We start from the raw sequence: 26463 nt of genomic DNA on the forward strand, positions 1-26463 counted from the left end.
AGATGGTTGAATACTATATAGCCGAAATATTAGAAGAAGAAGAAGAAGAAGAAGTAGAAGAAGAAGAAGCAGGATTTATACGACAGCGCACAAAAAATGTAATGGAGCAGGTTATTCATTCTTTTCCCATGCAATCCAATTATTTTTATCGAGAGCTGGTATAGAATACACTACGACTGTCGTGTACCACCTCTGGACTCTGGACCTGTGTTTGGTGTTGGTATTACGCTAACTCTGAGAATTTAAGATATCCGAAATTCTGCTGAAACTGATGTTACTTGCGGAGATGGGCAGTATCGCTGAGAATTTGGTACGACAGTTAGTCATTAATACTTACAATGTGGCATTCGGAACGAACGAGTTCCTTGAACTAGCACAAACTCGAAGTGGCTGCGAGCGAAAAATAATTTCCGCTCAGATACCGTCTGCTCGACATTCTTTAAAATAGTTTGTTGTGACTGCGGGTTTGCTGATGCGAAGATGTTTAACTCCTTACGTATTACATGAAGACATTTGCATTTCATTTGGCTGTTGTAGAGAACTGAAAAATGGTGGTTCCTGTGTTCAGAGATGCTCAGAAACAATATCAGTAACAATTCTGCATTAGACAGAAGTGAAGAAGCGATACGCACCATCATCTTTCACAGTGGTGGAGGACTTGTGATCCATGTTGTTTTGTGTAGCTGGTCTCTGCATTCAGCGCAACGAAAATGCTAGTCCAAGTTACAGCTAAAACTTTGTTTCACTGTTTTTCTTTGCTGCTGTGTAGAAAGCAAAGGTCACAAGAGTTATTTGAGCAAAGGAATTCATAACTTTTGCTGTTTACTTTTAATAAACAGTGTACGCGTTCCAGAACGGAAAGAAAGAATTCAGTCGTTGGCATCTCGTGCCCTCTCTTCATTCAGACCCGCACTGGTCAAATATTTTAATTATTTTTCGTGCATTCTGAGAAAGTAACAAAGTCCCGCCTTCCTCAATTGAAGAGGACTCTGATGCATGCTCAGCAAAAAACGTGAACAGGCTCATTCACATTTATTTAACCGGTGTAGCTACGTTCTCCAGCCTGGAACTCCAGAATCTCGGTGCAGAGGTATGGGACTCGACGAGAACAAGAAGAGGCCGTGGAGTTCCAGAGACAGATGGCGTGTACCTCTCGTCATTCACCTGAGCCATAACTTATGGCTGACGGTCTGGTATGGCAATTGCGCTCACGGGCCTCAACGGTTCCCTTCCTGCTGGACTCTACACACTGAAATGAGGTACGGCATTTCTTAATATCGTGTTGAGACTATTATTTCGTAATCCGATAGCGAAATCTTCTTTGTTTCTTTTTCTTAATCTCCTATGTGGCAAACGTTACACTGATACAGACGTGGCTGTTTTTTGCATAGATTGCAGGAATGCTGTCGTAAGTGTTTACTCGATACAAGTATCATTAAGTAAATCGATGTGATTTAGCTTCCACGGATCATCACTGGGTGTAAAAAAGTTGAATATGCAAGCAAATATATACAGGGTGGTCTACTGATCGTGAGTGGGCCAAATATCTCACGAAATAAGCGTCAAACGAAAAAACTACATAGAACGAAACTTGTCTAGCTTGAAGGGGGAAACCAGATGGCGCTGTGGTTCGCCCGCTAGATGGCGCTGCCATAGGTCAAACGGATATCAACTGCGTTTTTTTTTTTAAATAGGAACCCCCATTTTTTATTACATATCCGTGTAGTACGTAAAGAAATATGAATGTTTTAGTTGGACCACTTTTTTCGCTTTGTGATAGATGGCGCTGTAATAGTCACAAACATATGGCTCACAAGTTTAGACGAACAATTGGTAACAGGTAGGTTTTTTAAATTAAAGTACAGAACGTAGGTACGTTTGAACATTTTATTTCGGTTGTTCCAACATAATACATGTACCTTTCTGAACTTATCATTTCTGAGAACGCATGCTGTTACCGCGTGATTACTTGTAAATACCACATTAATGCAATAAATGCTCAAAATGATGTCCGTCAACCTCAACGCATTTGGCAGTACGTGTAACAACATTAATCTCAACAGCGAGTAGTTCGCCTTCCGTAATGTTCGCACTTGCATTGACAATGCGCTGACGCATGTTGTCAGGCGTTGTCGGTGGATCACAATAGCAAATATCCTTCAACTTTCCCCACAGAAAGAAATCTGGGGACGTCAGATCCGGTTAACGTGCGGGCCATGGTATGGTGCTTCGACGACCAATCCACCTGTCATGAAATATGCTATCCAATGCCGCTTCAACCGCACGTGAGGTATGTGCCGGAGATCCATCATCTTGGAACTACATCGTCATTCTGTCATGCAGTGAAACATCTTGTAGTAACATCGGTAGAACATTACGTAGCAAATCAGCATACATTGCACCATTTAGATTGCCATCGATAAAATGGGGGCCAATTATCCTTCCTCCCATAATGCCGCACCATACATTAACCCGCCAAGGTTCAAATGGTTCAAATGGCTCTGAGCACTATGGGACTTAACATCTGTGGTCATCAGTCCCCTAGAACTTAGAACTACTTAAACCTAACTAACCTAAGGACATCACACACATCCATGCCCGAGGCAGGATTCGAACCTGCAACTGTAGCAGTCGCGCGGATCCGGACTGAGAGCCTAGAACCGCATGACCACCGCGGCCCCCGCCAAGGTCGCTGATGTTCCACTTGTCGCAGCCATCGTGGATTTTCCGTTGCCCAATAGTGCATATTATACCGGTTTACGTTACCGCTGTTGGTGAATGACGCTTCGTCGCTAAATAGAACGCGTGCAAAAAATCTGTCATCGTCCCGTAATTTCTCTTGTGCCCAGTGGCAGAACTATACACGACGTTCAAAGCCGTCGCCATGCAATTCCTGGTGCATAGATATATAGTACGGGTGCAATCGATGTTGATTTAGCATTCTCAACACCGACTTTTTTGAGATTCCCGATTGAGCGCAGTTTGTCTGCTACTTATGTGCAGATTAGCCGCGACAGCAGCTAAAACACCTACTTGGGCATCATCATTTGTTGCAGGTCGTGGTTGACGTTTCACATGTGGCTGAACACTTCCTGTTTCCTTAAATAACGTAACTATCCGGCGAACGGTCCGGACACTTGGATGATGTCGTCCAGGATACCGAGCAGCATACATAGCACACGCCCGTTGGGCATTTTGATCACAATAGCCATACATCAACACGATATCGACCTTTTCCGCAATTGATAAACGGTCTATTTTAACACGGGTAATGGATCACGAAGCAAATACCGTCCGCACTGTGGAATGTTACGTGATACCACGTTTGTGACTGTTACAGAGCCATCTATCACAAAGCGAAAAAAGTGATCCAACTAAAACATTCATATGTCTTTACTTACTACACGAATATGTAATAAAAATGGGGATTTCTATTTAAAAAAACGCAGTTGATATCCGTTTGACCTATGTCAGTACCGAGCAAGGTGGCGCAGTGGTTAGGACACTGGACTCGCATTCGGGAGGACGACGGTTCAATCCCGCGTCCGGCCATCCTGATTTAGGTTTTCCGTGATTTCCCTAAATCGCTAAAGGCAAATGCCGGGATGGTTCCTTTGAAAGGGCACGGCCGACTTCATTCCCTAATCCGCTGAGACCGATGACCTTGATGTCTGGTCTCTTCCCCCAAACAACCCAACCCAACCTATGGCAGCGCCATCTAGCCGGCTAACCATAGAGCCATCTGATCTCCCCCTTCAAGCTAGACGAGTTTCGTTCTTTGTAGTTTTTTCGTTTGGTGGATATTTCGTGAGATATTTGGCCCGGTCATTATTAATGGACCACCCTGTATAGTTTGTATTATTATGTGCACAGCATGGTGTAGGTAGGTAATTAGCATTTGTGTCTATGTCAGGAACGAAGAACATATTTTATTACTTTCTTTTTGTCAGGGGGAGGGGGGAGTGGAGGGAGGGAGAGGGCATCTAGTACTGAACAGACGACGAGAGTTCCCGTCCCACCCCTGCTCCATCTCCCCTCTCCCTCTCCCCGCTCCATGCCCCCTTCCCCAAATTCCAGTCTCTCACGTAATCCAACATCTAATGGTGCATGGTTTAAATACTGTAACACCCACTCAGTCATAGGTAACGTAATAAAAGGCTCGTGTCGGCAAGCAAAACTCTCACAGTTTATCCGTGGAACACCTCTAACGGCTCGTCACATCCTCAAGGACTGCACAGCCACCCAAGACACGTGACGTAGCCGGCCGCTCTGTGGCCGTGCGGTTCTAGGCGCTTCAGTCCGGAACCGCGCTGCTGCTACGGTCGCAGGTTCGAATCCTGCCTCGGGCATGGATGTGTGTGTGATGTCCTTCGATTAGTTAGGTTTAAGTAGTTCTAAGTCTAGGGGACTGATGATCTCAGATGTTCAGTCCCGTAGTGTATAGAGCCATTTGAACCATTTTGAACATGTGACGTCGATTGATACCACGAAAATACCTACAGACGGGAACAGTGAGTGTGACGAGTCAACCAGTACTGTATAAATCTGACACACACATTTCCGTAAGAATGCGAATGCACTAATATAGTTTGAACTTCTACGGGGATCAATAATTTGCGAGTAGGAGGTTAATGAACAAGGGACTCCGCAATGCAGCGTGCGATAAGCTGGAAATTTGCCTCGGGGAGGAACCGTGTCCGGATGTCCGAAGCAGTTAGGCAGCCGCTCATGAGAAGCCTTAAATCCGGGTTCGAGTCCCGGACCGCCACAAATTCTCGACTTTCGCCGTTACATTATCACGATGCGGCTGAAAGTTGCGAGTTTCCAACCCATCCTTTCCCTTTCCTTCCCAGTTCTCTATCTCATATAAACGAGTTATTCGGCTTTACTTCCGACGAGTCTCGTTAAATGTGTAGCACAAGGGTGCGCTGATGTAGCTCCCAACTTTCGTCTTCTGGAGTGAAAAGGCAACTGGTGGCGCGTTAGAGAACATGGAAGCTTTGAGAGCATCTAGATGTGTGGTGCGTGGAATCTGTGGTTAGTCTCGCTTGTTGGGACTTTGTATTCGTACCTCTCTAGGTATGTCGGCGTTTGCTACTGCGTGTGTTACTACTGCTGTACTCAACACGGTGAGGGCTTCTTCACTGAATCTGATGAACTGTTGACCACGTCAAAGAATTACCCACAATATTTTTTAAGAAATGTTATTTTCTTCTCATTAATTTTGTTCTCTCTCTCTCTCTCTCTCTCTCTGTCTGTTTTTCTGTTGCTTGGTAGATATCCTTCTGTGTTTGTGTGTCGGTTTTTCTCCAAAAGGCGTGCGCTGTTCACTTTTCTTCAATATTATTCTTACATGTATGTCTTCTTTACATATATTAATTTAAAATGTCTTAGGAAATGAGCCCGTTTTGACCTGCTGAGGAGCCCGATGACGTTCGCATCGGATTACATTATAAAAGTCAATGTCTTGGTCATGGTTCATGTTAGTCAAATAGCATGTCACCAGGACACTGACATTTATAATATAAAGTAGCTTTGATAGTGAACACAGGTTTAGTTAGTGTGTAATCCATACCCTGTCACCTGTTCGTGTAGCTGATACAGCAATCATAGAACGTACGTAGTACGTACGTACGTACGTCAGGGATTTTCTCTGCCTCGTGATGACTGGGTGTTGTGTGATGTCCTTAGGTTAGTTAGGTTTAAGTAGTTCTAAGTTCTAGGGGACTGATGACCATAGATGTTAAGTCCCATAGTGCTCAGAGCCATTTGAACCATTTTTGAACCGTGATCGGTAGAGACCTTTCCGTATTCAGAAGTCACTCTTGCGCAGATATCTTGAAGAGCTGACGCGTCATCTGAGCCGTCTGGGATGTTTAATAACTAATATTTGTCGAATGACAGTACCAGCGTTTCGAAGCATCAAAAAAGTTTGCCACCTACCGTGCAATATTCTGAATTTTTCTTTTCCCATCGTCACTCCTCATTCTTATGGTGACCTACTTTAGGCGAACTGAGGTATGACCGCAGCGCCTGTGTAACTAGCACGACTTGGATATTTACACTGGCTCGACCGAGTGTCTACAGGACACGCGTGCACCGCAGAGCAGTATTATGTGCACCGGTTGTAAACGGTACGAGCGCAGCCGGGTTCAGCCGAGTGAGTAACAGCGGCTGACGCGGAAGGTGTCGGAGCGCGGGCTTCGCAGCCGCAACAGGTGTCTGCGTGGGAGCTGGCCAGGTATCTGGCCGCCTGCGCGGTGAAAGCGCGCCGCGCCGCGACCTACCCGCACTGGCGCGTGCTGGGCGTGTCTGGCTGCCCGCGCGCATGCGCCCTGGGCAGCCGGACACCGACCCCGTCACACCTCCGCGACTCCCACTCCTCATCTTCCTTTAACAATACACGACTCCCGTCGTCTGCTGCTCAGTGCCGCTGCCTGCAGCCGCACGAGGGCCGAATAACTTCAGGGCTCTTGTGACGCCGAATGTTTTGAAATTGGCCACACACAGTCTAGTCAGCCATAAAGCGGCACCGCGCTGCTGCTACAGTCGCAGGTTCGAATCCTGCCTCGGGTATGGACGTGTGTGATGTCCTTAGGTCAGTTAGCTTTAAGTAGTTCTAAGTATATTTTTATGACATCAGATGTTAAGTCCCATAGTACTTAGGGCCATTCTTTGAACCATAAAGACTTGCCCCCTGCGCCACTAATCCGCCTTCTTGGATATGGCGTTAAGCAAGGTTTGCGCTTGCGCTTAGCCGCAAACCACACGAACTATGGTTCCCGTACAAGGCGGAAAAGTGATTGCCAGATCATTATTTCAGCTCCTAGCAAGCTAATCACGTACCGTGTGCTTTGCTCTGATATGTACGTGACTGTTATGAAAATGTAGATATATTTATTTATTACGTTGTAACCTGTTACCTGTAATTTAAACACATTGCTATCAGCAGTCCATTTTTTTCCGCGTGGAACGCAAGTAATGGGACAAAAATTAGTTATCCATACAGAAATCATTGCGAGAATTATTTAACATCGTGTAATTCCGCCCATGGACTTTATAATAGCCTGGATTCGGTCAGGAGGTGAGTCCGCAAGATTGTGCAGGTAAGTCGCATCTAGGTTGAGCTCCTCGCTGAGGATTTGATCGCGCAATTCCACCAAATTGCGGAGATGCTGATGCGTTCTGTTTGTGTTGTATGATGATGAAATGAGAGGACAGAGGGTGAAATCCGGTGCCGGCATATAGTCTACTCCTCTCGAAAGCACCTAGCGGGCCACAGAGCGTAACGTACTCATCTGAGATACGGATCACCTTCAACAGTGTCACCTGCCCTCGCTTCGTGAGGCGCTGCAGAGAGGTCTACGATTTAAACCAAGACATTGACGCAAAGACTGGTGATCAGGAGCTCTGCGCCACCGTCCCTCATCCCCTTAGGTGTATAAACGAAGGGAAAGCAACCAACAGCACATAGCATACCAATGTGCTAACCCATTCAAGTACTGGGCACGCCCAACATTGCTTAACTTCGGTGATTTGACTAGAACCGGTGTATTCAGTGAGGCAAGGCGACTGGCATTCTTCGGGCTCTGTAGAGGGAGTTGTGATGGGATCTGGCTCTTCCGTTCTCTGCCAGCTCTCTGCTTGCAGGGAACGACTGTGTTGCTGCTAGTGAGGAGCACCGGTACATGCTGGTCCACGTCACCCAGTTCCTAGTTCCCTGGGTGGCGAGTCACAGCCCACGGCTGCCCTTCCACTCTGCTGCTTTTTTTTTTTATGACTGCCGTGAATGTTCTGTCGGCTGTTAGTCTGGCACACAGCTAACCTCAGTTGTCATCGTTGCGTTGCTTCTCTCCCTACGCAGCCACCCGTAGTGCAGCGGACTGAACTTAACTAAGGTGACACACTACCCAAGCCTTTCTTGAAAGGATCTGCCATGCTGTCTCTCAATGCAGTATCTCCCTGGTATCGATTGTGTCATGCGACTTTAGTTGCTGGCGATTGGCATCAACATCTGCGTACAGCCGACGTCCCCAGGCAGCATGTTTTGTTATTTCTTATTCACCGCAAGCACATTCAGAGGTTCGTCTTCGCCCAATTAGATGCAGTAGGTTGCGTTACGCCAATGGCCCGTCAAGAAATGTGTCGGCGCTCTTGAGGGATTCAGGTGCCTCATTACCAATCTCTGATTCACGTTTGAGACCAAACCATGGACAGAGACAGAACAAGTAGCTCTTGAAGGGTACTTCATGGTAAACTAAAAATACAGTCTAAGAAAAAAAAAGACGCACGATGAAGGAATTAACGAAATGGGACGGAAATCGTAGTTGTGATGTAGATGTACACACAAACGAATTACCACAGTTTCAGAAAAAATTGATGATTTATTCAAGAGAAAGGACTTCACATATTGACTAAGTCCATAACGCATTGGTCCACGTCTGATCCTTGCGCAAGCAGTTATTCTGCTTGGCACTGATTGATAGAGTTGTTGGATTTCCTACTGAGGGGCATGGTGCCAAATTCCGTCCAATTGGCACGTTAGATCGTCAAAATCCCGAGCTGGTTGGAGGGCCCTGTCCAAAATGCTTCTCAATTGGGAAGAGATCCGGTGACCTTCCTGGCCAAGGTAGGGTTTGGCGAGCACGAAGACAAGGAGTAGAAACCCTCACCGTCTGGAGGTGGGTATTACCTTGTTTAAGCGTAAGCCGAGAATGGATTGACACTAAGGGCGTAGAATATTGTCGACCTACCGCGACCCTCTAGAGACGGTCCCCCCCCCCCCCCCCTTCCCTATCTGCAAGCGTTCGGCAGCCACCACCAAAATCTGAACCTTCCAGTGAAATCCGATCAACGACTTCCAGCAAATATTGACTGTTTGTTTGTAACCAGTGGTATGACAATGTAGAAAAATACTAGCGGAATAAGTGATAGTCAGTGCGCCCAATACGGAGAGTGGTGTGAAGGTATCAACAGGTCCTTCTTTACATCTCCCTGTTTTCCCCACTGTCAAAACATCTTTGTTGCCAGGTGCATTATCCTAATGAGAGATTTTTGTTCTTTTGTGATCGAGGTCGCTATGTGTTTTTCCATCCATTTAGTCATGGCGATTCCGAGTGTTTGCCAGATATTGTTTTGTTCTTTGTTAAATAATCAATAACAAGAAACAGTTCAGCGTTTGAGAAAACAACAATTTGAGTGAACAAAAATTTAAATGGACTTTTTAAAAAAATCTATGCAGTTAGCTCTGAGACATCCACTTTTGCATTTGGGTGTGGGTGGTATCCGACAAATGCGTCAGCCACTTTGCACAAAGCTTCCTCGTGTAGTTCTTTCTTCGTGCAAGAAGAACCGTGCCTTCTTTTTTAACATTACTGTGGCATAAGGTACTTAATGCATATGTAATCGTGTCGGCCCGATACCATTTTCTTGTTGCGTTTACATATTGTTGCTTCAGTTTCATTTTTGTGGACCATCTTCAATCTCCAAGTGATGTCATGGCCACGTTTTAATTCAGTTACCCGTCTTTCAGTTATAGTAGATTTCTTAAAACCTTCGCATGCTTTGGAGGAATATTGTTGGCAAGAAACATCCAAGAACGGTGTTCCGGCTTATCCAGTTCAAAGAGACATACACAGGAATGCCGTTGTACTCATTATGTAAAGAAAGCTATTCTGCAGGTCAAATTAACACTGGTTACGCAATTGCGCAACGTGTGTCAGTATAACGAAGACGCAGTTTACTACACAAGAACAGATTATTTTATGTATTTCACGAAATTTTATTTTATACGACGTTGGTTTCCGATTGCAATCCCCTTTTTCCGTTGTGCCTGTTTCAAAGATTTTGTTCACATATATTCTAGTGTACTATGAAACAACGAATCTACATCCACCAAAGATGTTAACCTTTTCGTGGTTGGATATGTAATGCATTTAAGAGACAGATTGTCAATTACAATAGGCAAACCACTGAAAGTAAAAATGCATATTAAGAGACCTCCTATTCCAAGGAGGCATGGAAGAATATGTTTCGCAACAACACATACAGTTCCCATAAATAAAAGTGCTGCGTAAAATACCCTAGCAAGAGTATGGTACATATTCCATAGAGGGGAAAAAAAACACCAGAAGGATCCTTATGAACTGGATGAATGGGACATCAAACAGGATGGAGCAGCAGCGCAGTTAAGGACCTCCACCTCAGCACAGCATTGTTTCCAAGCCAACAACAAATGTCCACAGATGTTGAAATAGAGTACTCGGGACCGGGACCAGGTCAGGTATTTTCAGGGTTTGAAGTATTAGACATTCAAAATATCGAATAACAACCTAGAACTGTTGCTGACTGACCATACTGATTTGGCTTCCAGGGTACTACCAGAACAGTCAAAGAAAAACACAGTTGAACTTTCTCCTTATTCATGCTCACCGCGCGGGATTAGCCGAGCGGTCTCAGGCGCTGCAGTCATGGACTGTGCGGCTGGTCCCGGCGGAGGTTCGAGTCCTCCCTCGGGCATGGGTGTGTGCGTTTGTCCTTAGGATAATTTAGGTTAAGTAGTGTGTAAGCTTAGGAACTGATGACGTTAGCAGTTAAGTCCCATAAGATTTCACACACATTTGAACTTTTTTTTTCATGCTCCCCCTGTGATGTTCAGTTATAAAATTTGCATCTCAGTATCCATCCCCAGCTAATAATACTAAAACAGATTTGACTGTCAACTGCATAATATGTACTATCTCACAGTCAATACTCTGTGGTGAAAAAACTATCAATAGCTTATAATCTAATAAATATTATGCCGTTGTCTCGTAATATCATATTTCATTGGTTTATATAATAATATCTTGATGAACGAAATTTAGGATTATCACTTTTTCGTGGCTTCTAGATTTTTTTGTTCCCTAATACACTAGAAGCCAACAATGACTTCGTTGAAATGGTGTGATAACATTTTCTTGCATTACATTGGCCTTATTCCACGGATCCCATGGAGAATGGTCTCCGGGATGTGGAAAGTAGCCAATAATGTACGTTAAATTTAAATGTAATACAGTGAAATGATATTACATTACTGTATTGCAGTGCTAATTTTAAATTTTAAGTTTTAGATTAATTTATATTTTGGAGTTTCTGTGTTGATGCTCTTCAACGAAGCAGAAGTTGCACAATAAAAAGTTCCTTAAATCAGATTTTAGCTCCACTACATTATCTACATCACACTTAATGTGGTCTGGCAGATTGTTGAATACGTGTGCGCCCATGAATACGACTACTTTCTGTATTAACTTCATCCTTTGAAATCTTTACAAAGTTTGGTTCTAGTGTCATATTCACTCTCTTCTCTATTTTTGTGGATAAAAAATTGGTACTGACAAAGGACATTAATGAACATATGTACATTCGGAAAATACTATCCCAGTAACTTGAATTTCTCCAGAAAATAATTCTACAACTCATTAGTGAATGGAAATTGCTGAATAAACTAGTTTCTTAATTTCTAAATCACCTGTAGCAGTAACCGTATGTACAACAAACATATCAGAACCAAGGCCCTTCATTAAATCTAGCCAGTGTGGGTTTTCCGGTTTACGCGTAAGAGACTTGCAACCGGAAACATAGTTGCTCTATAATAAAAATTTATGAAATGTAGTCAGAGAGTGGCTGTTTCTTCAATGATAATTAAAAGTTTCGCCAATAGATAACAGTGGAAACCAGTTACAAAGTTCTTGATGTTACGGACATCTCTGTGTCAAGGCGAAAACTGTCGCGCAGGCACCGTAGACTTCGTAAACAGCTCAGCCCGTTTTCATGTCTCCGATAACTAGGTGTGCCACCCGACGTCATTACACCACATCATCACGACATATTTGCTCTGTCTCCAACAACCGTTGTGTATCGTATATGGGAAACTCGTTTTGGCTGCACAATCAACTTTTTGTAAGGAACATCGACGATGCGAGTCACATAGCCTTCTCTCTAAAACGTGCCCCTCCGGTCAGAAAAAAAAGATACTAATAAAAAGCCAGATATCCTTCACACACACACACACAAAACACGATGATGACTTGATTGCCGTAGAAACGAGCTGCGAATGGCGTGTTCTAATCGAAAATGGGCTGACGGGAAGTGGGCAGCGTGTTGAGTAGCAACAGGTGAAGGACAGGGGGGGGGGGGCGGTAGGGAGAGGGGCTGTAGGCTGTAGTTGGCAGCTGTAGCTGCGGTGGAAAATCAGCCAAATTGCTGGCGCGGCGTGTTAGGCTCGGTCAGCGAACCGGTCTGCCTGGGTGGAGCTCCGGCGTGCGGTAGGTACAGAGGAGTGGAGTAGACATACCTGGGGGCCAGCCGCTACGCGCTGGGGTCGGATCGCCGAACGCTGCTTGTACGAGGGGCGTTCGGCAATAATTTATCGTAGTAGTTTTTTTTACTTTATTTAGAAAATGAACATGAATGAATCTACGTCGAGTCTTTCAACAGACTCCCTACCGACATCAATACACCGCTACCACCTTCCTGGTGACTTCATTATCGGATCGCGGAACCTTTGTTTGGCGGTACTACGCACCAGGACTGTTGATATTTTTAAAAATATGGGGAATCCGATATACCGATATTTAAAAGTGCATAATTGTCGACTCTATATATCGAATGAAAACTATCGATACATTACGGAAAATGATATCGCCGTGTATAAAAATATTGGCTGCACATTGTTAACATGCTGTCGGTTTTAGAGCTGTATATTTAATTATTGATTTATTATTACATATTGTGTACATCAACAACCTAGCAGCATGCCTATCCGCCTGCCTTTGTGCCTTAGGGCAAGAATTGAAAGGAAAACGATGCACTTCACGCTTGGCGATAGCCACTTTGCTAACAAAGGTAACTGCATGCAAGTGGCACAATAAAAGGTGTCAAAAAAATGGTTCAAATGGCTCTGAGCACTATGGGACTTAACATCTGATGTCTTCAGTCCCCTAGACTTAGAACTACTTAAACCTAACTAACCTAAGGACATCACACACATCCAGGCCAGGCCTCACCATTCGAACCTGCGACCGTAGCACCAGCGCGGTTCCTAACTGAAGCGCCTAGAACCGCTCGGCCATAACGGCCAGCAATAAAAAGTGTCCGATGGGTCCATCGTTAGGTTTCGTCACATATCGGACTTGTCTGTATCACATGTCGACTTCCCTGTTTTTCATATAGCCCAAAGCCAGCGACCTAGCATTTGTAGTATCGAAATTGTGTGGTGAATTTAAACATTGTAGTTGCTGTTGGTAGCGCCAAGCGCCGATCACGTCACCGTTTTCCTTCATACGTCTCCGCCTAACGCAAAGACCAGTGTTGTCATTTAGAGTTTTGTTCATCATTTTCAGCAAACTGTTTTTGAAGAACGCCGATGTGAAGATATAGCACACTAGTTGCGTTAATTGTTTTTCCATTCACAAAATGGCTCAAATGGCTCTGAGCACTATGGGACTTAACATCTGAGGTCATCAGTCCCCTAGTACTTAGAAATATTTAAACCTACCTAACCTAAGGACATCACACACATCCATGCCCGAGGCAGGATTCGAACCTACGACCGTCGCAGTCGCGCGGTACCGGACTGAAGAGCCTAGAACTGCTCGGCCAACGCGGCCGGCTTCCATTCACACCGCCACCGCCTACTGCATTCGGTCTACTACTTTTGTGCCACATATACTTCTTTCATACAGTCAAAGGAAAAGACTGGACGTAATGAAAGCTCAACAAGTAGTAAGAATCCTTCACAAAGTGTAAATAAAATTGTGTTCTACTACAGTTTCAAAAGAACTCCAAAAATTTTGAAAAAAATAGAAATTAAAAATAGCAACACTCGTTATTCCCATTATGATATCGATATATCGGGGGGGGGGGGGGGGGGAGGGAAATAATGCCAACATGTATCGTAATATTATGTAAGGATATCGATATAGCCGGTCGTAGCGGCCGAGCGGTTCTAGGCGCTACAATCTGGAACCGCGCGACCGCTACGGTCGCAGGTTCGAATCCTGCCTCGGGCATGGATGTGTGTGAGGTCCTTAGGTTAGTTAGGTTTAAGTAGTTCTAAGTTCTTGGGGACTGATGACCACAGCAGTTAAGTCCCATAGTGCTCAGAACCATTTGATATCGACAATTTCCCAGCTGCTTTACTACGCACCCACTCGCGGACAGCCGTGTTCAGTTCTTCGCTGTTGCCGAACCTTCTGCTCCACCTGTCCTTAATTTTATCGAAGAATCAGGAGGTGCGATATCCGATGAATATGGTGGGTGTGGCACAACAATGAACTACAGTGACATAAATTTTTCTCACCATTCCACTGCTGATCGCTATGAACTTTCGCGTAACCAGGAGCTCACTGACCACACCCCGCAGTTAAACGTATACGAATATCTGCTGTTTTCACTCATTCTTTCCACAAAAACCATGCAATCGCTCTTTATACATGATAGTCGCCATCGATCTTGTCCATAGCTAGCATGCCGCGGTGGCCGAGCGGTTCTAGGCGCTTAAGGCCGGAACCGCGCTGCTGCTACGGTCGCAGGTTCGAATCCTGCCTCTGGCATGGATGTGTGTGATGTCCTTAGGTTAGTTGGGTTTAAGTAGTTCTAAGTTCTACGGGACTGATGACTTCAGATGTTATGTCCCATAGTGCTCTGAGCCATTTGAACCATTTGTTCATAGCTTTCTCTACTTAACAAATATTCAATGTTCACAACTGCCACATAGCGTCTGCGTGGTATGCTAGAATTAGTTGATCACGGGAGACGTACTCACAGTTTGACCGGTATTTGTATACCAACGCAATTGTAAATCATTTCCGTCCGCCCCTAAATGTAGGTGGATGACTGCGTAATGGTGACTGGTGCTAAGCATCTAGCAGCAGCTTCTGACATTGTGCGGAACGATCGCTGGTCACTAAAGTTTTGTTCCACCACGACAGGACCTCTCCTTACAAGGATTATATAGGTCATCGACCGTTGCTTTGTAGCAAATAGGCGGAAATACCCGTTATTCTATGGTTAAACGATTACCGAACAATCGCTGGAAGCACCCACAGCCATTAAATATCTGGTAGCATGCATACGGAACGATCTTAAACGGAACGATCTTAAACGGAACGACTACATGGATCTAATCGCAGGAAAAACCGCTGTCAGGCTGAAATTCATTCGAATAATCCTCAAGAAGGGTTACCTACGCACAAAGGAGGTAGGTTACAAAATTCACTTGAATACTACTTGCCGGTCTGGGACCGGTAACCAGGCACTAGAATTGATAGAAGAGAGTAGAGAGGATCCAAAGAAGAGCAATGCGTAGCGTCACAGATTCGTCTACGTCGAGCGCCGTAAGTTGGTCCCTGACAGATGCAGCAGTCTGGGCGCGGTAGCTTCGCACACCTGCCAAAACCAACGTGGCGCCATTTTGTTAACGTTTCTATGGCAACGCTCCAGTGTTGCCACAGCTCTCTAGACGTCCACTGTTTTCTCCCGCAGCAGTAGCTCTCCGCAGTTGAAAGCCGTCAACAGCCCTGCGAACTCTCAGGAATTTTCTTATCGCCGTCTCGACTATAGTGACCGCGAAAGCGGCACAGGCATGCTCACACACCACCAGTGGCAGACGCTGTAACAGATGCTTTCAGGATCACGGTGTGGTTTACCGTTGAAGTTCAGAGTGCGTACATTTCTAGAACAGTGAATTAATGTACTGCTTTCCCCTACCTGTATCTTGCGTAAAGATCACGATGATAAAATTAGAGAGATTCGAGTCCAGTGCAGCCCAGTGCGTCCTGGCTGAGCTAAACACACCGAGTAATATGGCGGAGTGGTAAGGCGCTGGACTCGTATTCGGGACGATGGCGATTCCAATCCCGGTCAGCCCAGCCAGATTTGTATTTTGCGTGCTTTCCCTAAATCGCTTAAGGTAAATGGCGGGAACTTGCTTTAAAAAGCATGCGGTCGATTTTCTTTCTCCATACGAACTAACAGTAACCTGCAGTCCTTACTTCTGAAGTAAATAAGAAAAATTGTTCCACTGGTATGTTATGTGATGTTCTTAAGGCTTTTTATTGGGTGAACTGTGAAGTCGCATTTTGTCATTTTGTAAACTAAAATGTTATGTTCTTACTGCTATCCTTCCGGCGTGTGTAGGTCAATGCTGCGAGTAACGACCTAGGTACGAGGACCGCTCTTGTTCTTAGCCTGTAGAAGCAATCTTCCAATGACTTTGAAGGACTGTTTGTTATTCCGCGGAACGCGGGTTTACCGTTTCAGTGATGTAGTGATCGCATCCTGCATCTCAACGATTGCCGTTGTACTAGTACTTCCACGATCGACGACCTCAATGCCCTTCCATAAAGCTAACGGAATCGCAGAAGCATTACCACAATGTAAGGCGATCTTGTCACGTGTTTCCGAAGTTACGGGAAATAATGACAAAACGTGTCAAACGGTATTGTGAGGCATCGAACGAGGAGAAGAAAAAGAAACAAAGACATCAAGTGCGAAGGTATTTATCGCAATTGGGCCAGGTTAGAAGTGTCGCTGGAGAGCCGCCTTTTTATCAAACGGAATAGAATGAGGCGTACGTTCCTGCTGTGATTGGATGTGGTTTCACCCGAGTCCATCGTACATCCTTACCGCATCATCACTGTGATTGCGTCGCTGCTATTACGTACATTATTCCAGCATAACTACATATAATCTTGTTACGATATCTGTACTCGCGACGTAGGTTGGTAGATAGCAAAACAGAGAGAGAGAGAGAGAGAGATTGCGATTGCGATCGCAGTAGATGCGTTACGTACCTCCAAATTTAGTGCAGTGTGAGAACCAATCGCGACGTTGCCTGGGATGATCTGGAGGTAATTTGTTTCAGGACAAGCGTGGTGTATACTTTGACTGTTGGTTTGTCAAAAATATGGCTGGAAGGTTAGCAGTTCTTAATCTGAATGCATACACCTCAAACCACTGCTGCTGAGTGCACGGCGGAGAGCGCTTTTGTTGTGTCTGGTCACCCTCTTTCAAGATCTGTTTCCAAACGGACTAAGAGAGAGCCACTGCATGTCTGTGTACTGAAGCGAACGTTTCAGCTTTCATCTTACGGTTCTTCCACAACACGTACGACAGAGGCTGGTGGATCGTTTCATGACCACTCCCAAATACCGTTATTACTCTTCCCAAGGTAATGATTTACGTTCTCACCTTGACACTCTCGTACACTGATGAGCGAAAACATTATGGCCTTCTGCGTAATAGATACCGGTGCACCCCTGGAACGCAATGCAGCAGCGATTCTGCGCGGCGTGGATTGGACAAGTCCTTGGTGGGTTTCTGGAGGTATGTGTCACCAAGTGCCTACACACAGCTAACGCGACCACGTGAATTAGAGGCACCTGGTCTGTGTGAAACGAGTTGGCTGCCGATAGTGTCGCCACTGAGCAATTGCATTTGGTGGAATGGCCGTCCAACACTATCGCCTCCTGTGATTTCACTGTGTTTCAACCACTTCCCGTACGTCCCCACGACAGTTGCAAGCGAGCAGGTGGCCAGATATACCATTTCCAAGATGTTAGTTTCCAGGTGCCATGTCACAACTGCGCCCTTTGTCAAAATGCCCTTTGTCAGTCGATTTCCCCATTTACTACCACTCTCGTTGCTAAAATGATTCCCCAATTCTCTCTATTTTCTTGCCCCGTCCCGTGCTCTCAGCGTCATCAGGAAACATTCATTCTCGCGGTGGGCACTAGGCATAGTGTTCTAGATCCAGCACCACACTCCTCCTTCGGTCTCTTCCTATGGCCGACCACATACGTATTCCTGATACTCGAGCAGCGTCAAGACGACCGTATAACTTCCAACAGTCTTGCGCTCCGTGCCTGCCTAGGCGCACTACACTTCCCAATTTAATCTACTTGCACTCCTCACTGCAGTGTGTATTCATACTAATTCACAGCCCTTTGCAACGCTACCCCTAATAGCAGAATTTAGTCTCAGAGTCCTGCAGCACATCACTAATATCTCGAAAACCCATGAGGTAACATGAAATTGAAAACATTTGTCAAAACAGTCATCCTAAGCTTCTATTTTAAAAGTACCAGGACAAGTCAAAAACTATCTGCACAGCATTTTTCTAATTTGTTACAACAGCTTAGAACTTGCAATGAGATGATTTTATTAAAATAGTTATCGTGTTTTCAACGCACTTGTTCCATCGTTGCAGGATGTTTCCATTCATAAAGTGAAGTACCCATGCATCTCCTCGATTGATGATCCGCTTCAAAACATTTTAATTTCCTAGCATGCTGGTTCAGTAGCTGTTGACAGATTCTCAGTTTATCGTACGATTGCGCTTGCGCTTTTCATTGATTTGTTTTGGTACCGATCTTAATCGTACTTTACGAAAATTGAGCCTGTTATGCATGATATCATACGGAAACCGTGGCTAATGTAAATTTCGTACGGAATCCGTGACTAATGTACATTTCGTACGGAAAAGCGTGCTAATGCACGTTTGACCTGCCGGTTCATCAAATCACTCTTCTGTTAGACAAAGTCAGGTCACAGATTTTTTCAGTCTTGACGTCAGTAGTGGATGTGACTCCTTGTCCTTGACGAAAGAAAGAAACGATTACAGGACACATTACATTGGTTCGAATGGAGAGTGGCGCAGCCTTGTTTGCATCATAAGAGCACAACGCGGACTGATATGGCAACACTGAAACCTGACGCAATTTATCAACAAGATCGTTACATCCCTTACTTCTACGGGTCATAGATGTATGCTTACTATATATAAACTATGATACACAGCCATATCACCAGCAGATTCAAATTTTGCTTCAATTCCACGATCGCGAATGACAAGAGACAGGCTATCGTCTTTTGACAATTTACACATCCAAAAAATTGTCGGCCAAGCATGGCTTGCAGTAGGTATTGTACGCGTCGATTCTGCTCTTTGATTCTGGTGACGAGTTTGGAGTTCCCACCTCGAGATGTTATAGCCTCCACGACATTTACGATCAGACTGGGCTGCAACGAAGACCGACGCGTCCGCTAATTTTTATATTAATAAACCACTGTGTGTTCGTACGACGGCACTGTGCAAACATTTAAGAGTTACCCTCGCAGACGAGAACAGAGACGAAGGTACTAGTCTTAATGATGACAGATTTGAAAATATGTCAGTGTGAACGGGTTTTGCTTCACTTATAGATGTCGTTTACCTTCATATACTGAACATTGCCAACACAAGTCCCAGATGGATGTAAGCAGTGCACTAAAGTGTTTGCTCTTGTTTTCGCTTTGCAGATCGCGGGAACTGATCAAGGCTGCTATCCTGGACAATGACTTCATGAAGAACCTGGAGATGGCGCAGATCCGCGAGATCGTGGACTGCATGTACCCCGTGGAGTATGCGGCGGGCAGCCTCATCATCAAGGAAGGCGACGTGGGCAGCATCGTCTACGTCATGGAGGGTGAGTACCGGGAGCTTCTGGCTCCAGACGCCCTTCGTGTCTTCCTTAAGCTGCTGCGGCTCCACTAGATACTGTTTTCTCTCTGCGGTTTGCAGGAACAACTGTGCTGCTCGCATTTTATCACCAGTTGCCCATGTTTCAAAATGTATGACTTGGGATAAACCTCATCACGTATGTTTCTCAGCCCACAGATAGTATTGTTACTCAGCTGTCGTGTAGGTAAAACGTTTCGAGAATCTCAGTGCCATTTCACTGGTACCTCGACAGTCAAGTGGAATTACAGAATATGTTTCCCCTAGCACATCAGTTTTTAACAAGAGGAGTTAAAAAGAAGTGACGATTTTGCAGTGTTTCAGTTTTTCAGAGAATAGATATTCTTTCTTCTCTTGATGAAACCCCAAAGGAAAAAATCGCATGGCGTTAAGTCGGGTGAACGTGGAGGCCATGCAAAGCAAGCCCTGTCATTGGGCCTCTTGCGGCCTGCCCTGCGCTTGGGCTATAGACTAATTGTGTGCCGTGTGACAAATGGTGCTCACATTGAACGTTTGTAAGGTTCTTGGTAAAACTGTTTGAGTTGCTCTTTCATTTGACATATCATTTATAACTGTAAGTTTAATGTAATAAATATTATAAAGCGTTAAAATCCCGATATTCATTTATAAACACCCTGTACATTCTTAGATGTAATAAATGGTGCTCTAGTACGACGCGCTTGGCAAGTGTTTTCGAGGAATCGAGGTTCAGAGTTTTACAGGCCTATTGAATATAATTCGAGCGCACCAGCTGCTTCAGCGCAGATGACTGAAGCGGCAGACTTTAAGTCGGTCAGTACCACATTCGAGTCTCGTAATTTATTTTCCAAATTTTCCAGCAAACACTTGCATCGCTCCGACGACTCGTTTTACTCGGAAGGTAACGATAATAGTAATGACAGACACAGTGATATATACTTAGCGAAGTGTAATACAGGTCTTCTATTAAAAGCTAAAGAGGCATGTTTTCCGTTCTCATAATTAAAAACAAAATAAGCATTCAGAAAGTGACATTCATAAAATGTGTGTGACGCAAACCTGTACTACAATTTGCAGTATTTTATGATAGTCACCACAGCAACTCTTGGCAGCCTACCAATGACAACGTAGTACAAGAAGTTTACTTATTTCATGCACACAACTGTTTAATACGCGCATGAATTTATCCACAATTAAATGTTTATTTTTTCACGATTCCTTCATATGCCTCAACATCACTGTACCAGTGTCATTATCACTAGTAATATTCTTCATTCCTGATCGAAAATCGAACGCAGTGGACGCAGACTCGGGCCGGTTGTGGAAACGCAGCTTCTCGACGGCTGGCGCTCTCGTATTGCAGTCAGCATGTTGGTACACCCTTGGATCTTCATTTCTCGAAATCGCTGGAGCAGGCCATCGCAGTAGACCAGTATTTGTCACGCGTAAGTACACTGGCCTTCAAAACGTATGGACGAAAGTAACTTTCGCATGATACGTCACTGCCAAATAACGGAGCTCTGTGAAACTTGCACCATACGTAGAAAGAACGGCATTGTGAACGCGCGGAGTACGTTGGGGGCACGTACTGCGGCACGTCCAAATCCACCACCGACCACCCATTAGCTTTCAATCGCGCTTGTGGAGGAATGGAACGACCAGCAAGAGAACTCCTTACCGACTTAGTGGCCGCCGTGGGAGCACGTTGTAGAGCAAGCGTTGCCGACCTTGGTGATCATACACTCTAGTAAGAACCACGTCCTGGCTTTTGTAACGTTCAGGGGTCGTTATTAATCGCGTTGGCTTCATGGTAATTATTGCCTCTGAATAACAGTGTCATTTCTGTTCGTCTCATTGTGTATTTCTTTCAGTTACCTTCTGCACTATACTGCAGCAAGTTTCGTCGAGATATGTTATTTGGCACTGACATATTATCCGAAAGTTACTTTCGTCCTTACATTTCTACTTTCGTCCTTAAATTTCGCACACCGGTGTATATACTACACTGTTGAGATGGACTAGGAAAATTGGTAATCGACTGGAAGACCTGAGAATACAGAGGATGTCCCTCGTATCGCTAGGAACTTGGCGTGTAGAATTCTCTGGACAGCCTGATGAAAGCTCGAGTGAAACAGATCGCTATCCCTGAAATACTGGAAAAAAGGGACATTCGGAGATGGAGTTATTTTTCACTTGGCTGAACATTGTACGTGTGCCAGTGCGATAGTGATGGATCAAGAAGCAACACATTAGAATCTGGTGTTGCAAGAAATTACCGTGAGTGTTAATCGCCGGGGGAAGGGAAGAGAGGCGTGGGTGGATGGATTCTGAACACAAACTGTGCGCCAAAGCTCACGATTAAATGCCATACTTGTCTGAATCCAGAGTCACGTTGGACATTCTACACTGCGGAAAGAGGAGAGAGATCATCCCTCATTATTTTCCCACGTCTTACGAACATTTACGAAAATCGATTACAGTGGTCGTTTTCGAACCAACAGTCCGACAGAGCTAACGTAACACACTAACGCATCCTTGTGCCATTAAGTTTCGCTTCGCGCCATTTCGACGAACTCACTCGGCTGTAAACCAGAGAGATCTTTATATTAGTTCAACTCGCCGCGAAAGACGCCAAGCTTCTTTTATTTTTGTCATGTTTCTCTGCGGTTATCATGAACTTCCATGTTATTTCAAATTGAACCCAACTAGTCCAGTGCGTAAGGAGGAAGGAAAGAGGGGGAGGGGGGGGGCGAGGGCGGAAAGACGTATTGTGGTAGTGGTAACGACACAGAGTGACGCCTTTTTCTTTGGATTCAGAAAATAATCTATTACCATTTTTTCGTCATTGTAGACTTCACTGCCAGAAACGCAATAATGGAGTCAGGCCGTTAGCCTTTGTCGCAGACTGACATCTTGAACTTACGCACCGGAATCGCATGCTTACACAAAGAAAAACTTGAGGTTTGAGAAATAATTCAAGAGCTGACTGCCATCATGGCTAAGTACAGAAACAGAATGCTTGTCGATGAATTCTGATTAGTGGACATGGGTTACAAAACTTTTTACGTTTTGCATCTTCATCAGTTTAATGATTTAAATTGAAGTACCTACTACTTATAGTGGAAAAGAATACCATCCCAATAAATTTAGAAACAGAGGAAAACTCTGAATATAACTGCAGGTAATTAATCATGTATTAGGATCATTTCTCCTGCACGTATTGATTTTCATTTTGTCAGCGACAGCTCAAAGTAAACCTGAGAAAGGGGATGATGCACAAATAGTTGGACATTCAATATTTACTTATTTGTATTTACTACAATATATGGTACGTTCCACGGAACGTGCCGATTGTGTCATAATCTATTCCATATATGCAAACAGCTTTTTCAATAAGTGATAACTCGCAAATATGGTGGGGTGGAGTTCTGCTACATCGGTTGTAAATCTCATCTTGAAACAATATTTTTTGAGCGAAAGGTTCTCGGACGTTGCGTCGGACGATGTTGTGGAAACGGCACAATATATCATAGAGGTAACTACTCATCTCTACTGACGAAATAGTGGGGAGCATTCTGATGCCTGCGCTTTTCCAGCGAATCAGCTTGTCGGCTCTGCTCCTGAAAACGACGAGCATCTACCTAGTTAAAATATTGTGCCAGTTTTCATACCGACAATGTAACGGAATTTGCGAGAACATTTGAAGGAGTTATTACGCCGAGAGAGACTGAGAGAGAGATTGAAACAGCACAAAACCTGGTTATTTATAAGTAGTCTGGTGCTTTTTGATAGAATTCGAAATCTGCAGTGGCGCTTCTCGAAAAAAAAAAATGGTAGGGAAAAGTTTGAAATGAGAAACAGAAATCTGACGCTATACCTTAGTTTCATATGTACTGCCACGTAACGATGCATATCGGGCGTAACGCAAACGATTCCCCGGCTATTTGTTGAAAGCACATTCGTTGTAATCGTTAACAAGCATTGTAATATCAATTTTTTACAGCTCCTTTTACAATCACAAACATCACGGGGGTGTGCATTATTATTCCCCCCGCAATATACTCTACCATTTTTTTCCTGTTTAAATATCTAGATCCGTTTATGAAATATTGGGAGTGCGATAGTTATGCGGAAATAGCGTGTCGTATTACGATGCAGTAATCTTCGTTGTCTTAAATTAGCAGCAAATGCAGGTATTGTTCGCGCAAACAAAGATGACACTCGGCGCGATGGTTGATTAGAGCGACTGTAAATGGGAAATGCCTTTACTGTCGCTCCCATCAGCCACCGCGCCGAGTATGAACTTTGTTTGCGTGTGTAATACAGGTACATCGGCATCCATCGAGTTATCCGGACGCTGTTCTTATGCTACTATACGAACATTTGGAAGTGATGTAAGAAATCGCAGACACACTGGGAGAACACACAGTTTACATACCCAGACAGCCTAGTGAACGTCTGACTAAAAAAAAAAAAAAAAAAAAAAAAAATACACCTAACTAACCTAAAGACATCACACACATCCATGCCCGAGGGAGGATTTGAACCTGCGACCGGAGCGGTCGCGCGGTTCCAGACTGTAGCGCCTAGAACCGCTCGGCCACAGTGGCCGGCAACTAAAAAGTCCTGGGGGGTAGTGAGCGGTATGCTCTTCGGGCAATCTATCGTGTCTAGCGAACTTGATATCATTATTATTATTGATTTAGGTCATTCAACACCATGGTCGTCAGCACGCTTACTGGATATCAACATACACATCTCGTGGTTTGAACGATGTCATTCTCACAAGCAAAATTGCTGCGACGATTCCCCAGAAACAAACATTATCGCTTTTCTTCAGAATGCCTGGGTATATCGACAGAAATACATGGTTCGTTACTGATCAAACCAATAAATCAGTTACTCTGTCATGTATGAAAATTCATTATTCGTTTACTGAATTCAGCTCATTGGTTCCATAGTGGGTGGTTAAGTAGGCTTCTGCTCACAATAGTATCTTCGCAGCTGAAGAAAATTTACTTGAATATTGCTCGTCAGTCTGGAACAATTACTTGATAGGACTGATAGAGGAAATAGCGAAGATCCAAAGAAGAGCAGCGCGTTTCGTTACATGTTCATTTAGTAAGCGCGAAACCGTCTCGGAGATGCTCAACACAATCCAGTGACGGACACTGCTAGAGAGAGGCGTCCATTATGACGGGGTGGTTTACCGTTTAAATTTAGAGAACGTATTCTCTTAGAAGTCATGCAGTGTATTGGTTCGTGCTAGATACGATCTAAGACAAAAGACGCACCACGTAATAATTATCCGAATGGGACGGAAATCGGTATATGGTTGAAGGGCCCTACCCATAATGGTCCAAACGTTCTTAGTACGGGAGAGACCCGGCTACCTTTCTGGCCATTGTAGCGTTTGACAGGCACGGAGACAAGCAATAGAAACTCTGCCGTGTGCGGGTGGGCGTCATCTTGCTGAAATGTAAGCCCAGGGTGGCTTGCCACGTATGGCTACAGAACAGGGCGCAGAATACTGTCGACATACCGCTTTGCAGTAGTGGTGCCGCGGATGACAACCGAAGGGGTCCTGATATGAAAGTAAGTGGTAGCCCACAGCATCACACCTGGTTGTCGAGTAATACGCGCGGGCAACACTCGGGTTGGCTTCCCGCCGCTGTCCGAAGCATTTGCAGACACGTCTTCGGCCTGGAATCTCATTCACTGGAGTTGAAGTGTCTTCACTGACGAGTCTCGCTTCGAATTGAGCCCCGTAGACCAGCGATGATTTCCAACAACTCTTTATCAGTCGGTGCCAAGCCGTGTAACTGCTTGCATAAGGGTCAGAGGTGGACTAATGCATTACTGACTTGCTCAATTTGTGAAGCTCTTTCTCTTGAATAAATAATCCAATTTGATCGTTTATTTGTCTGTAGATACGCATCACATCTACCGATTTATGTTCCGTTCGGATAATTCCTTCGTGGTGCGTCGGTGTATTTCATAAAAAGATCAGAGAAATTGTAACCCACACGGAGGCTTACCAACAATTGTTCTCCCGCAAACCACTCGCGAATGGAACAGCAAAGAAACGATGCGCAAAGTACCCCCACCATACACAGTATGAGACGCTACTTAACGGAACGAAAATATGCCGAATAGAATGTTAAAACGGCCTGTTATATAGGATGTCCGAACACGTGGTAAACAACAGGGAAAGAGCCATCCACAGATGAGATACGAAGAATGAAGGAATATGGTGAGAGAATTTTGTTTCGGTGGATGCGCAGAGGGCGTAGGTTCTCCAGGAAGGCTGTAGTCCTGGAAAGGGTTTTTTATTTAATCTGTCCCCGTCTGGTTTAAGTTGTGACCTACGTGTTGCCCGTAGAACTTGTGGCAGTGCGCGACACGTGTGGAGACGCTGTGGCTGGCGGAAAGCGTTCGCGTGGGCAGCGCCGCCGCCGCTGTTGGCAGGAAGCGTGGCGCGGCTGCTGATACGATACGGACGCAGGAAGCGGGCAAAACTCGCCACACGCGCTGGCTGCCGTCGTTTCGGGCGATGCCAAACGCTAGTGGGCCATTCTGCTTATTTGTGCAAGTCGGTCCCGTCACTGCACAATATGCTGTTAAGGAGAGGTTTACTATCTTTTGTTTCAAAACATCGATTTTTTAACTGCATTTTTGGTTCCGTAAAAGTGTTTAGAACCGACCCCTGAAACGGTTTTTCCGAATACGGAAAGAAAATGTTTGTTATTCGCGGTTGAACAAAAAAAATGCACCTGCCTGAAATTGGCCTTTTTCACGCACCAGTTTTTTTCTTTCGGAGGACGAGTTATTGTACCGGTGTTTGGGAGGAAACACACAAAATTCAGATGAAAGTTTGAACGCGTGTGTTTGGAAGTTAGCTCCCAAGCACTTGCATTCTGGTGCGAAGACGGTGGAGACTGCGA

At 44.8% G+C, this 26463-nt stretch overlaps 1 protein-coding gene across 1 annotated transcript in view; it reads left to right on the plus strand.

Moving 5' to 3' along the window:
- The window catches only part of LOC126236956 (cGMP-dependent protein kinase, isozyme 2 forms cD4/T1/T3A/T3B), a 582919-nt gene that overhangs the window by 215708 nt on the left and 340748 nt on the right, over window positions 1-26463 (plus strand). The window contains exon 2 of the mRNA XM_049946654.1: window positions 19342-19508. Within this exon, the coding sequence (XP_049802611.1) occupies window positions 19342-19508 (167 nt within the window). The remainder of the gene's footprint in view (window positions 1-19341; window positions 19509-26463) is intronic.

This window comes from Schistocerca nitens, chromosome 2, assembly GCF_023898315.1.
Source record: "Schistocerca nitens isolate TAMUIC-IGC-003100 chromosome 2, iqSchNite1.1, whole genome shotgun sequence".
Taxonomy (NCBI): domain Eukaryota; kingdom Metazoa; phylum Arthropoda; class Insecta; order Orthoptera; family Acrididae; genus Schistocerca; species Schistocerca nitens.